The 13,115-nt window shown below is 38.9% G+C and overlaps 1 protein-coding gene across 2 annotated transcripts in view; it reads right to left on the reverse strand.

The window, feature by feature from the left end:
* Positions 1–13,115, reverse strand: part of PRKG1 (protein kinase cGMP-dependent 1) — a 1,945,024-nt gene that overhangs the window by 604,209 nt on the left and 1,327,700 nt on the right. For both annotated transcript variants that reach the window (XM_069239875.1, XM_069239874.1), the window contains exon 4: positions 4,157–4,262. In XM_069239875.1, coding sequence (XP_069095976.1) covers positions 4,157–4,262 — 106 coding nt within the window. The remainder of the gene's footprint in view (positions 1–4,156; positions 4,263–13,115) is intronic.

The raw sequence follows: 13,115 nt of genomic DNA on the forward strand, positions 1-13,115 counted from the left end.
AATTGGAGGGAAAACTCAACATTGTGAATGACACATAGTCAGTCACATTAAGGAAACTTTCAAAGATAAACCAAAGATCCAACTCAAGATAATTACCTCCAGCACAATAAATCACCTAATCCCATAGATTTACAGAATAATAAGCAGTTAATACCATTACTACACTGAGCCAAGTAATGGGCCTGAATTAGAGTTTGGAGGATGGGTTACACCGTCCTAAATGTGACGGTTACCCCGTCCATCGTATTATCATCTCCACAGGCTATTATGGGATCGTAATATGGCGGGCCGGATATCTATCACATTTGTGACGGAGTAACACCCTCTGCCAAACTCTATCAGGCCCAATGTCTTGATAGTTGAGTCCTCGTGGGTGTGATATCAGATGTCTTTGTAGTACATCTCAGTTAAGTACCAGTTTGCAAGGCCTTAAATGGGTACAATTGTTGCATCAACTGCCAGTTGTGGATCTTTGCGTTAATACCCTTTGTACTAGAATATTGCAAAAATGGGCCATATACTAAACCTTTACAAGTTAGTATTTTGATTTGAAAATGATACAAATGGAGATTATCTTATTCTCATTTAGAGAATGAAGACAACCTTTTCATCAAAAATCTGTAACAAAGATCAAATCATTGAAATGAATAGAGGTGAAATGATGTGCTTTTCTACCTGGGTAAGCTGACTTTAAAGCTGGAGTTTATACAAAAATGATGTCGTACTACTCTTGACATGCAGCCTTTACTTTTAGGATTAGTTTCACAAATAACCTATTTATCGATTTTGCGGCTGCTTTTGATTACGTCAATCATAAGTTTACTCAATAAAGCATTGTTGAAAATTGTCTGTACTTATATGCAGAGACATTGCACCACCATAAATACTGATACCAGTAGATTAGTGACCGATTAATTACGAATTTCAGACGTCAGGACACGGGATACTGTAATAATAGCACGTTTTTCACCATTCTGAATTTCAAACCTCAAAACTCTGTTTTTCCTGCATTAATTCTGCCATATATAACCTGGCATTTTGCAGTGTATTCTGACAATCTTAATATTAGCAATAGGGTAGCCAGAAACTAGAATGATTATTCACTGTTGTAACAACTCCATGGATCGAATTAATAGTTATTTGCCTTTTCTCATCACTAACTTAATTTCTCTCCTATCAGTGAATCTTTGGGGGAGCTACGCTTAGAGCAACGTTTGCCATCACTGGAAACTGGGAGGCCCAAAGGTCTAATGGAGACAGCACAATGAGGTCACTAAGGTTATTCTGATCATAAACCTTTACAGTAGTGGCTAGGTCATGAAACAAAACGATCAAGCCCAATAGACTGCACTGGGCTCCTAGTTCATAACACTCAATGCAAACTAAAATTTAGTGCTTCATGGAGTACTCTAAATTGTTCATGTGAAACTGTAGAAGAAATGTTGCTCATATGAAAACAAATTATACTGGCCCCTCAATACCAGATGATTCTTTACACACCACCCCCAGATTTGCACTGATTCCCCTGCTCAGATTATTATGGACTTCATTTGCCATTATAGCTGTGCAAGATGATCTCGGCCCATTCTCGGAAAAGGAAACTATTCCACCACTAGTCACATCACTATTTGTTTTGATTTACCACAAAGTATAACACGTTTCTCATCGTGAAGCCCCTCAAATGTCCGGGATTGCACTGTAAAGTAAACTCAATGGCCACACTTTAAGATTAAGAACGGCTCTCTTGGGACCTAGATTTATTTCCTACCGATTTCATCACTTCTTACAAATGGAGCTCCAAAGCAGCTCTGAATATTTATGAGAACAGCAGAAAAAGGTGTGGTTAATACTTTGTTGCAGGAGTAATTTGAATGACAGTTAGAATCAAACATTTCTTTGTGCATATACATTATATACACAACATTATGGATCTCGTGAGTAAATTTCTGTTAACGGAATAACAACTCTGGTCAAGTGAAATAAAAAAAGAGTCATCTGATTGGATGAGAGGGTTTTCTTTTGGTTGTTGGCCATCTCACTCCCATAGGAGTGAAATGCACTTGTGCACTCTAGCCACCATCTCAGGACACCGGTAAGATTTTAAAAAAATAGATGTAATGGGCAGGGTAGGGGTCCCCCTTCCCCTGTGCCTACATTTTTTAAAATGGGAGAGGAGTTTGCAATCCAGCTTGTGTCCCTCAGGAGCCAGTGAGGGCCCCTGGACTCCTATGGGAATCCCACGGGCACAAATGAGGGCTAACTGACTCCCCCGGGAGAACTGTGCGACATCCGCAGCAGTATAACACAAGCATTTGCCGTGCACTAGGGTCTCGCATTTGTCGGAGTTACAGCTGTTGTAAACTCCCAACCGGATGTTTCCTGCATTAAAAGAAAAAAACAGCGCGATTGCGCTGTACAGTTCACACAAAGTGCAATTATGAACTCATGTTTTCTGTACTTGCTCGCTGCGCTCAATGAGGGCTAACCACAGAAAAGGCATGAAGTATGCGTGCCTTCCACTAATCAAAAGAAGCGGATTGTAACAGCTACTCAGCATTCTTACACAGGATAGCATGCGACATCTGGGTCGGTATGATGCTTTGATAGGACAACACCTCTCTGCTGCTTAGGGCGCCTTTAGCAAGTTGATGCTAGGTTACTACTAGAAGCATCAAACAAGGCTCCATTTTCTGAAGAGGACACAACAGTGACACATGATCAATGGCTATAAAACATCTTATATGTTGATTTTATGTCTTGAAATACTATCAGAACTAGAGTGCTGGGCCCCAGAGTCCTTCATTGTAGTGCAAGAGTTAAAAACTGCACATACTTGTTCAACAAACCCCTAAGTGGAGAAGCTAGGTAGAGCACAGTGGCATAACGCAAAATGATGAGTGGCCCTTGAGTCTCCTATATCTCACAGATATTCATTGCACCCCACCTTGCTCTCCAGGGGACTACATTATTCCCCTAGTAGTGCAGACTGCATGGTCATTAAATCTCTGGCCTTTCCTATATTGTATCAGACGTGATGGAAGTAATATGAGAAAGGACAACATTTGAAAAATATTGTAGTACGTTTCATATTTTGCCTGGTGTTACCGGGGCAGTTCTGAAGAAAATCGTGTTATGTGAAAGGAAAGATTGCTCCTAAATTATTTGGCGTTCTGTGATTTTAATTAGGCAGGAACATCTGAAGGAAACTAAGAGTCTGGATTGCTTTGAAGACTGACTGCTGGTCCTGTGAAAGGGTATTTAGCTAGTAGCTTGCTGAACCGGGGTCCCAAGTGCTCTGAAAAAGATGATAATGGTTTGAAAAGCTGTCATTGCCAACCTTGTGAGTGGCACGAACAAGTCTGATGTAGCACAATGTGTGATGCAAATATGTATTTACACCTATAATCTGGATTATGGTCTGTACATTGTAAAACTAGAGTTTATGATGGATTTGTATCAATTCCACAGACAGTACAAATTATTTCATCCGTGTCCCTGGGCGCATATTAATTGAAGGATTATTACAATATATTGGGCAGATTCACAAAAGCATTTATGAGTATGGGAAGTAATTAAAACAAGGGTATTACTGTACTTTTGTTTATACGCCTTTATGAGTCAGCTCCAAAACATTCTACTCCCTATTAATAAAGGTTCAAAGAGGGCGCATTTCTACTTGATTTTTGAGTGCTTTGGGGCCAACTCACAAAGACATGTAAAAGTACATATAATACAAGTGGAGTAATACTTTATGTACCTTAAATTGGCTTTATGGATAGGCCCTATTGTCTCTCTAAATGTTTGTTTTTTATGGTGTTTGAGTTAGGCACAGTCTGCACTGTCATTACAAAACATAGTAAAGGAAAGTCAAGAATAACTTTAAATACTTTGTAAGGTTCTAAAAAAATCAAGGAATATGGCATATGCTTGTCAGTGATTTTACTATACCAAGTATAATAGAACCACAAATGAAGTGATCTTCAAATTAAATTTTAGGTAAAATTTAAAACTATTAGCACACAAAATTAATTCAATAAAACAATTTGTAAAATGAGATAATGCCAAATACTTTCAGAGCTGGGAATTTTTCTGGTTATTTTGCATGAGATTGTAACCTAGTAAAATTTCAAATCTTGAAAATAAATAAAAGCCAAACCTTCTTAAAAATTCCATATACTCCGTATGCTTTATAAGGCCAGTCCTCATCATTATCGTCTGAAAACATTGTCGATCAATAGCCCAAAGTTTCACGTTTGTGAGAGCTGAAAAACAAAAGGTTAAATTCCAATATTATCCTGCAGGAACTTGAAATCAGAACACACAATTTGGTACTGGTTCTATATTTTTGGCAATAACCAAAACCTTTTCTAAGACTAAAGCAACCAAAATGACAATAATTTTCTTTTAGATCCAAATTAATAGCTTGATTTTGATATTTGAGTCCCATCAAAAACACTTTTTTATTCAAAGAAATTATTTGAATGAGACACTTAGCACCCTTACAGAGAGCATAACAGGTCCATTTACTGCTTTCACAAAAAGCAGTTCCATGGCGTGAAAATTGGAGATTATTGCATTTGTTGTTATATTATTGCCCGCAGTATGACATTATCACTAACAGGGGGGAACTTGAAAAATTTTCATTATCTAAACAATATGCCACTTGCAGTAAAATTGTAATGCTTGTGATAAAAGTATTGCGAGCCCTAAATGACTTAAATTGTAGGAATTCTGCAGAACAAACCACTCCACTCATATTGCCCTACTTTTGGCTAATCACAACTCATGCATTTATACCTTTTGACTAGGAACAGTACAGCTGATCATATGTTGTTGGCTGCTACTAGAGTTTTGAGCATTAATCTTCTTGAAGTGTGAATCAGAAAAATAACACTGAATTATGTTGCCAGTTTTTATGCCCTTTGTATTTTCCTGGGAAGCAATGAAAATCCACTGTGGTTAACCCTGCAAAGTTAATGCTCACAATTTTTCTCCGTTCACCAGTATGACTGTTGTTGAAAGAAAGGAAAAGGGGCCGCCGGTTTTCCCCTGGCCCAGGGAATCCTCCATGGCGGCGCTGCTTGCAGCGCGCCACGGGGATTCCGACCCCCTTCCCGCCAGCCTGTTTCTGGCGGTCTTCACCGCCAGAACCAGGATGGCGGGAACGGGTGTCGTGGGGCCCCTGGGGGCCCCTGCACTGCCCATGCCACTGGCATGGGCAGTGCAGGGGCCCCCTCACAGGGCCCCATACAGATTTTCACTGTCTGCTTAGCAGACAGTGAAAATCGCGACGGGTGCCACTGCACCCGTCGCACCCCTGCAACTCCGCCGGCTCCATTCGGAGCCGGCTTCCTCGTTGCAGGGGCTTTCCCGCTGGGCCGGCGGGCGGCCTTTTGGCGGTCGCCCGCCGGCCCAGCGGGAAAGTTGGAATGGTCGCCGCGGTCTTTTGACCGCGGGGCGGTCATTCAGCGGTAACCGCATGGCGGGCGGCGACCGCCGCCCGCTGCGGTCAGAATGACCGCCTATGTCTTTCTCTATGAGGCAGTAAGAGAAGCATGACTTGTATAATGGGAGGGAGGAACAGAGTGCTTTCCGTTATTACTAAGCGCAATCAATACATGATATTATCATTTTTTCCCATATGAGTTTAGTCTGGAATATATGTTGAGGGAATACTGCACTGACAGCAAAAAACAAATATTCTGTGGGTAGATACTGAAAGTGTGTGGACTTACACCCCCCAGTGTTGAACTGCTTTAGGTTATTAGGACAATTGTCTAATAATAGTCCAACGACATCCAACCACAACTTTTTATCTTGCTCAATGATGAATAAGGAAGTTTATCAAGCATTTATCCAGCTTTAGAAGACAGCTTTCAAAAGAACATTACTTATGGTTATGCGGTGCAACATCACAAGCTATCCAATTTGCTGATATTTTATTTTCCACGATAAAACTTGAGTCCTGATCTGAAATGCAGATTTGAACCAAATATTGAGCAAAAAGTGTATTGCTGAATCATTGTATTTTTAATTTTCTAAAGGTCACCGTACGAAAATGCTTGTTTTGACATTGACATGTTACTTTTATTCAAAATGTATACATATTTTTACAGTTACCCTATAATAATCACTGTAAAGGTGCGAAGCTGCAGAAGACTTGGTAGAGACTTAGCATCGCAGCACCGAGTTACAGTGTTCTTGTTGGGACAATAACGCTATTGTAAGTGAAAGAACAATTTCCTTTCCTTTTTGGTCATAAGCAGAGATTGACCTGCTCTTCTTGGAAGTAGATACCAAGAAAGCTAAAAATAAATATTTGCTGGTCACAATAACCCGACGTAACAAGTCTGCAGAGCCAAACATTTCCATGAAGTTGTATTGTGTGATCAGGAAAAAAAAAAAAAAAAAGCACGCCATGCTTTTTAAAATGCCGCCCATGCATCTAGTCATCTGAAATGGATACTACTGCATCCACTCACATCAGCTTATCAATGAGGGGTTCATTTGACAAAGCCAACGTACTTATAATGTGTTCCAGTCACATTTGTGATATTTTTTTTTTTGGATGTATGTGCTTTTAAACAGCTACTCAAGTGCATAAAATCCAATGCAAACAAAATCCACTCATAACAAATATGAAACAACAGCCCCATATAATCACCCACTGCTATCTGGGGTTCGCTATTTGTGTATGCTTCTGTGTGACAGATAAAGGCATTAGCTTTAAACTGGAGATTATTGAGATGTGAGGTGCCACCTATACGCATGCGCTGCATTTAAAGATTAGCAGAGGGTGCATTGCATTAGAGTATGGCAACAATATGTTTTCTTTTCTTAGGGTTCATGATTGCCAGCCACTGAAAGAGGTATAGAGGCCAAATCATATTCTATCTGATATTTGCAGTTAGCCCGAGCTAAAAATCAATGTTTTCGTACAATGAAGTCTAGCAAGGTAATTGGATTTTTAAACATTATTGATATTATTACATGTGTATACGTGTATGGTGTTCTGTATTCACTACCAATACCTAAAGAAACGTTAATTTTCCTGACACATTAAAAGAGATGACAGAATCCAGAATCAAACAACCACATTGAACAAGAGTACAAAAACACCCAGCATACATGCTGTTTAAAGAAAGGTGTATCAGAGGTGCTCCAGTCAAAAATAATGTAGATCTGTAGACACTAATGGGCCTGTCCAGAAGGCATGCTGAAGTAGGTTAAGTAATACTCCTGTTTTTTACATACTCTTCCATACCCGCACATTTTGACGGCAAAAATTAAAATGTGAATATTCCAGGACTGTTCATATACGATTAAAGGCAATATAAAAGACTGTATCCCTTGACACTTTTACTAAGAAGAAGGTGGACGAGTTGAGGCCAATTCACCATGCTGTGTAAAAGTTTGTAAATGAGTACCCCTGTAGTACTGCCTTCCATAATCATAAATGCTTTTGTGAATGAGCCCCTCAATTTCTACACTAAGCCGTCCCTTCAAAATATGTTTGTCTGTTGGTCTCAATTCTTTATTTCTTCATATTTTATATTTCTCATTATTTTTATTTTTTAATTGTCTCATTTTGGAGTTAAACATGTGTAAACTTTACTTGAGTAACAATTGAGTTTTGCTAATTTGTTTGCCACCAATCACCCTTCTGGTTTGGAAATGCTTAAAATGGTGCATAAAAAAACAAAAAATGATGCAATGGACAAAATAAAAGGTTTCGCAAAACTGAAAGGTTGTTAGGAACTAACACTAAATGGAGATTTAAGATAACAGCTGTCATTAAAATCTAGGCGTAGAGCCAAGATCATTGTGTGCCTGATCTTCATATATATTAAACTCCTGAGGCCCAAACAAATAAAATCTACATCACCAACTGCAATAACGATGGAATAGCCAGACATAGTCAACAAGTTCCCAAACGTTATCAACTGAAATCAAAATATAAATTAAACAAGAAGATTATATGACCTTCCCCAAAACCAATGTGGAATCAAGTCCCTCATTTCCCATCACATATTCAAGTACGTTCCTACCCATGAAACAGGATACCCAATTAAAGCAATCTAAAAAAGGACCCAAGACATATTCACTGCTTAAAACACATAGACACACAAAAAGTACAACCCCATCTATCAACAGACACCCATAATTCGATTTACAAAGAACCTCTCAGCAAATGTAAATGGTGGAAAAAGTGCTATCATCTGACAACAAAGAAACATTATATAGAGTTGTTTATAAAAGAAAATAACATTTACAATGGTGAAAACATAAAGGGCCTGTTTTATAGTTTGGTGGATGGGGTTACTTTGTCACAAACATGACAGATGCCCCGCCCCGTACTACGGTCCCATTATATCCTATGGGAATCATAATACGGCGGACTGGATATCTGTCACATTTGTAATGGAGTAACCCATTCTCCAAACTCTAAATCAGGCCCATTGTTTTATTTTGATCAACTATGTAAAAAATCATTTAAAATTGGAACCAACTTTTTAAAGATGGCAACTGATCTGACAGGCAAATAAAAGGCAGACATTATGAACCACCAAGCAGGCCACAAGGGGTACCCACATACAAATGTGTGTGTGTCTGTATTCAGGAATATCGAGAACTCAAGTAAAGCCACTGCTGCCAGTGATGAGTTGCTGGCTTGCCTCATGAGTTCTAACATGGGTGTTGAAAGATGCCTCCAAATCCTCTGCCAAATATACCCCTGTCAGGGGCACTGCCACAAATATTGATGCACTGACCAGTCTACTAAACATCACAATAGAATTCTAAGGGAAAAGCCAGTGAGCAGTGGACAGTTGCACTAGTCCTGGTGAAGCGTTACTCATAGGTCCTCAAGAATGGAATGAGAGGGCACTATGAACACCTTTGAGAGTGTAGAGTGAATGATGGGAAACTCTCTGGAAGCCAATATTACCCAACCTGTGCCCATATCCACCCCTTTACTATGTCAAAGAACCGCAATCAGTGCAGAATTTGGAGGCGTGCAAATGGCTGATTCTGTGATGAAAAGGCTACCCTAGCAAGCTTGATCTGGCATAGCAAGAGTTTATTAGAGAGAAGGAGTGACACCTGTTCTAACCAATAAGACCTGTGCATAAGACATAAGCATCGCAAACAACCTACAATGTAACGATATAAAGTTCAGTAGGTGTTTGCATGTTTTGCGAGAGAGTGAAGCAAGACACTCTCATGTAGAGGCTGACCTTTGTGAGTATGTGGCAAATGTACCCGAAGAAGATAAAGGCTTCACATGGTCTCATCTATTTTGTGATGCAGAACAAAAATATTTTGCAAATATATTATAACATAACCATAAGGCATTTTCAAAACGTTTAACAACGGATGCATGCATATAGCACAAACCTGGTCCAAAGGCATTTGAGTACTTTACAACAGAAGTAGGTAAAGTTACATGTTTTGTTTCTTTTTAGACACTGGTAGTTTAGGTGATTTGCCCACAGAATGTTAAGCTGAGTCTGGGATTCAAACCTAGCCCCATATGTATTAGGGCACAATTCTGGCCACCGGGCCACATCTTCACACCATGGTGCTAATCTGTGAATTTACTGCCTGCCATGACTCCCTGATTCCTTCTTCATGCCATACCAACCTACCCAATACTATTTTATACTTCACCCTGCTGTTTATAGTTAGTAGTGTAGCTCATGTTGCAGCTTTTTATCAGCATTCAATGTGTCAATCTGAAATGTCAAGTGTGGAATCTACCTAGCTCCACCTATTGTTTGGTCATCAGGAGCCCTACCAGCAACTGTATCATCATCCAGGCCCAATAACTTGTGTTTCAGTCCTTTATTACATTGGAGCTTTTCCACCTATAGATGTGTTGGTGATGTGTGTCTTCACTTCATTCTTTGGCCAATACATTCAATCAGCAACATCCTAAGCTGCAAAATCCTCTTTGGCACAGATTTCAGTGTGCACTTGAGGCATGACATAATTTCCCTCCACTCCCAGAACCATTACCTTCCATCCCTCCCTACTCCGTGGTAACACTGTTCACGTTGAATGTTTCCTATTGCTTCAGGGCTAAAACTGAGTCACCAACATCTCACATAAATGCTAAATACAATACAAAGTAGTAACAAAAATGTGAATGTAGGCATATTCACCCTTTACCACACTCAATAATTGCAATCAATAGTCAATAGCCAACTAGGAGGAAATGTTGGCTAATGGCCAGAGCTGCTGACTATGGATCTGAAGAACTTGGTATGAGACTCACTTGAGCTGATCATCCTGTGAGGCTGTGCAAATCACTTAACCTTCCTGTGCCTACTGAAGTAGCTGAGATGTTATTGCTAACTTTGATGTCCCAGTAATCATCTATATGTGACAATCTTTGCATTTTGTTAGTTGGGACACTAGAACATTCATTATAAAGTGAAGCACTGACAGCCTATATTAATTTGCATTGACTGTAGGATAGAAATGTTGAGTCATGTGGTATAGGTGCTGTACAACTTTAAGTATAATAATTTGTTTTGATTTCATGTGTTTCTTTATCATGTTAATTACTCGTTTGCACTAAATTGCAAATGAATATCTGAAAAGAAATGTTTTAAATGATACATGCAAATGTGGAAAATGCAGATCTGCATTATAGTTAATGAAATGTATTAACATTTATTTCATTTTAAATCTACTGTAACATGAACCATAAAAAATGTTTTTAATGATGAACTCATCATTTTGAAAGTTATATGTGCCTTGCTTGATATAAATGAATGTGCCATTTTAATTCATTTTAGTTAGCCTACTGAGGCCTGCAAGGCCCTGTTTCTTGACTGTGTAGAAAAATGTTTAGTTGTTCTTGCTAAGGTGTCATTCTTTTCAGACTTTGTTCCCAAGAAATGTTAGCTTGTAAATAGATGTCCTATTGTTTTATGACTAGTAAGCCTGAACATGTAACCATGAGCCCAGTATATTGAGAAACTGTGAAAATGGACTATATATATTTGTTTCAAATCATACATATGAGCTAAGATGTATGCCATTCTCATGATAGACTTGGGAATCTTTCCCCAATGATATGAACTTTAGTTGGACATTTGAATCTTCTGATTGATGTTGTGCAGGTGATGGACAAATCATTAGTCACTTTGGACTTTTATATACGGTTCCCCAGTTGGATCAGTGGCATTTTTCTCTAGATCCCACTTCAGCACTCTGCTTGCCCACAGTTACCTTTCTTGAATCCTTTGGACTCTGAGAGGTACAGACCTCTCTACCCCTATTCTTTTTCAATGCTTTGCTGAGACTTTGAATTTTCCCCCCGTCCCAACGAGAAGACCCTTGCTGAGCTTCTGAAATGCTGATGCCTTCCCCTTTCTTACTTACTTTTTGCCGACTTTGGTCACCTTTTGCCCCAAATGTCATTTTTCTAAATTCTTTTTGTCTTTTTTCTTTTTTTTTTGTCCTCATGTGTTTTAGCCCAGCAATTGTTAGATTTTGACATGCTAATCTGTCTGGATTCCCTTGCCTTAGTTAGCTGAACTAGATGACTTAAATTGCCTTCATGCTCAAGAGAACTGAATAGCATTTGTTTTCTACCCAGAGATTATCCTTTTGATGTTTTGTATTGCCATTGACGAGTGAGTGGTCCTTTTGATGTTAGTTTGCTTGACTCTTTTTCGTTGCCTTAGTGAACCCATGTTGATTCTATATCTTCATACCTTGTTTTGAGAATTATTTACATAAGTCGGAGTTTAAATCTGTAATAACACCCTTGACATTTTTCTAGACTAGAGTTTTCCTTGCATGGCCAAATGGTTCAGAGTGTCATTTTAAATTGTGTTGTTTGAAGACTTTTTCTCCACCTCTTCATGCTGGGTGAAAAAATATTTATTGACCTTGTTTAAAGCATAACAGAAATGCTCTATCACTACCAAGCAACACAAATCTGACCTTTAGTAGAGTGACCTGGTGCTCATGGAAAGCGCCTTCATGCACTTGAGCCAAGTTTGTGCGATATAAAACTGCAAAAAATAGCCTTTCCTCACAACAGCATCTGGTTATTCAAGAATAATTAAAAAACACTTTCAGCTACTGGGAATCAACAGTACATGTATATATACTTCATTTAGCAGAATTTATATACACCTAATGTTCTCATTTGTTTTTCAACAGAAGTGCAAGGAATATCTAACTTGTTCTGTCACATTCAATTTTCTACAGTCTCGGTGGCTCAGAGCAGCCATCACATCTTTGCTTTAATATCTATCCTGAAATTACCTGCTCGCTCTCCTCTGGTTCACAAAATGGAGACATTAAAAAACACAATTAGAAGTAGGGAGTTTATAGGTGTACTAATTGCAAGGTGATACAAGGCGCACTGAGCAGCCTGAATAGTTTTATCTATTCTCTCAGTCGCAGAGTGCTGTTCAGCTGCAGAGGTGGGGGACCTCTGCATGCTCAGGAGAGGGGCCTGGTGCGGTGCAGGGAGCACGTGTTTGGAACACACAGCTTTCCTCCATCTTAAGGATTGCTGCTGTTCCCTACCGGAAGCACTGTAGATGGTGCTTAAGTAGATGCAGACTACAACCACATTTATAAAATTATCATAAACAGATGTTGAAGAAGGAAAAACTTAGTGACACAGTCACTTTTGCATCGTTCTGATTTTACTTTCATATTACACGCTTCTTTAATTTCTTTTGGAAATGTGTTAGTCAAAACAAACATGGAGAATCAAATGCACGGAGAAGGATTTGGCCATGTTACAATCAGTTGTTTTTAACCAGTCACTGTTTCCTTGTTATGTCTTGCAATATGTGTTGGAAAGCTATACTTAGTTAGGAAACCTACAAACATATTTAGGCTGGGACACCTGTCCTGTTTGTATTTAAACCTATTGTGTTTTTAAGTCAGTGTTGTATTCCGTTTTTAATGTTAGTAGTTGTTTAAAAATAGAATGATAATTCCAAATCAATGAAAGAGGGGATGATGAACAACAAAGTGCTTGTTAGTGGTATTAGCGAGCTTATGAAATAATAGGAATTCTAAAATGTTCCCAGGGTTTTGATCCTTTGTTACAGTGATGAGGTTAGAGGTTATTAAATACC

This window comes from Pleurodeles waltl, chromosome 6, assembly GCF_031143425.1.
Source record: "Pleurodeles waltl isolate 20211129_DDA chromosome 6, aPleWal1.hap1.20221129, whole genome shotgun sequence".
In the NCBI taxonomy this organism is placed as follows: Eukaryota; Metazoa; Chordata; class Amphibia; order Caudata; family Salamandridae; genus Pleurodeles; species Pleurodeles waltl.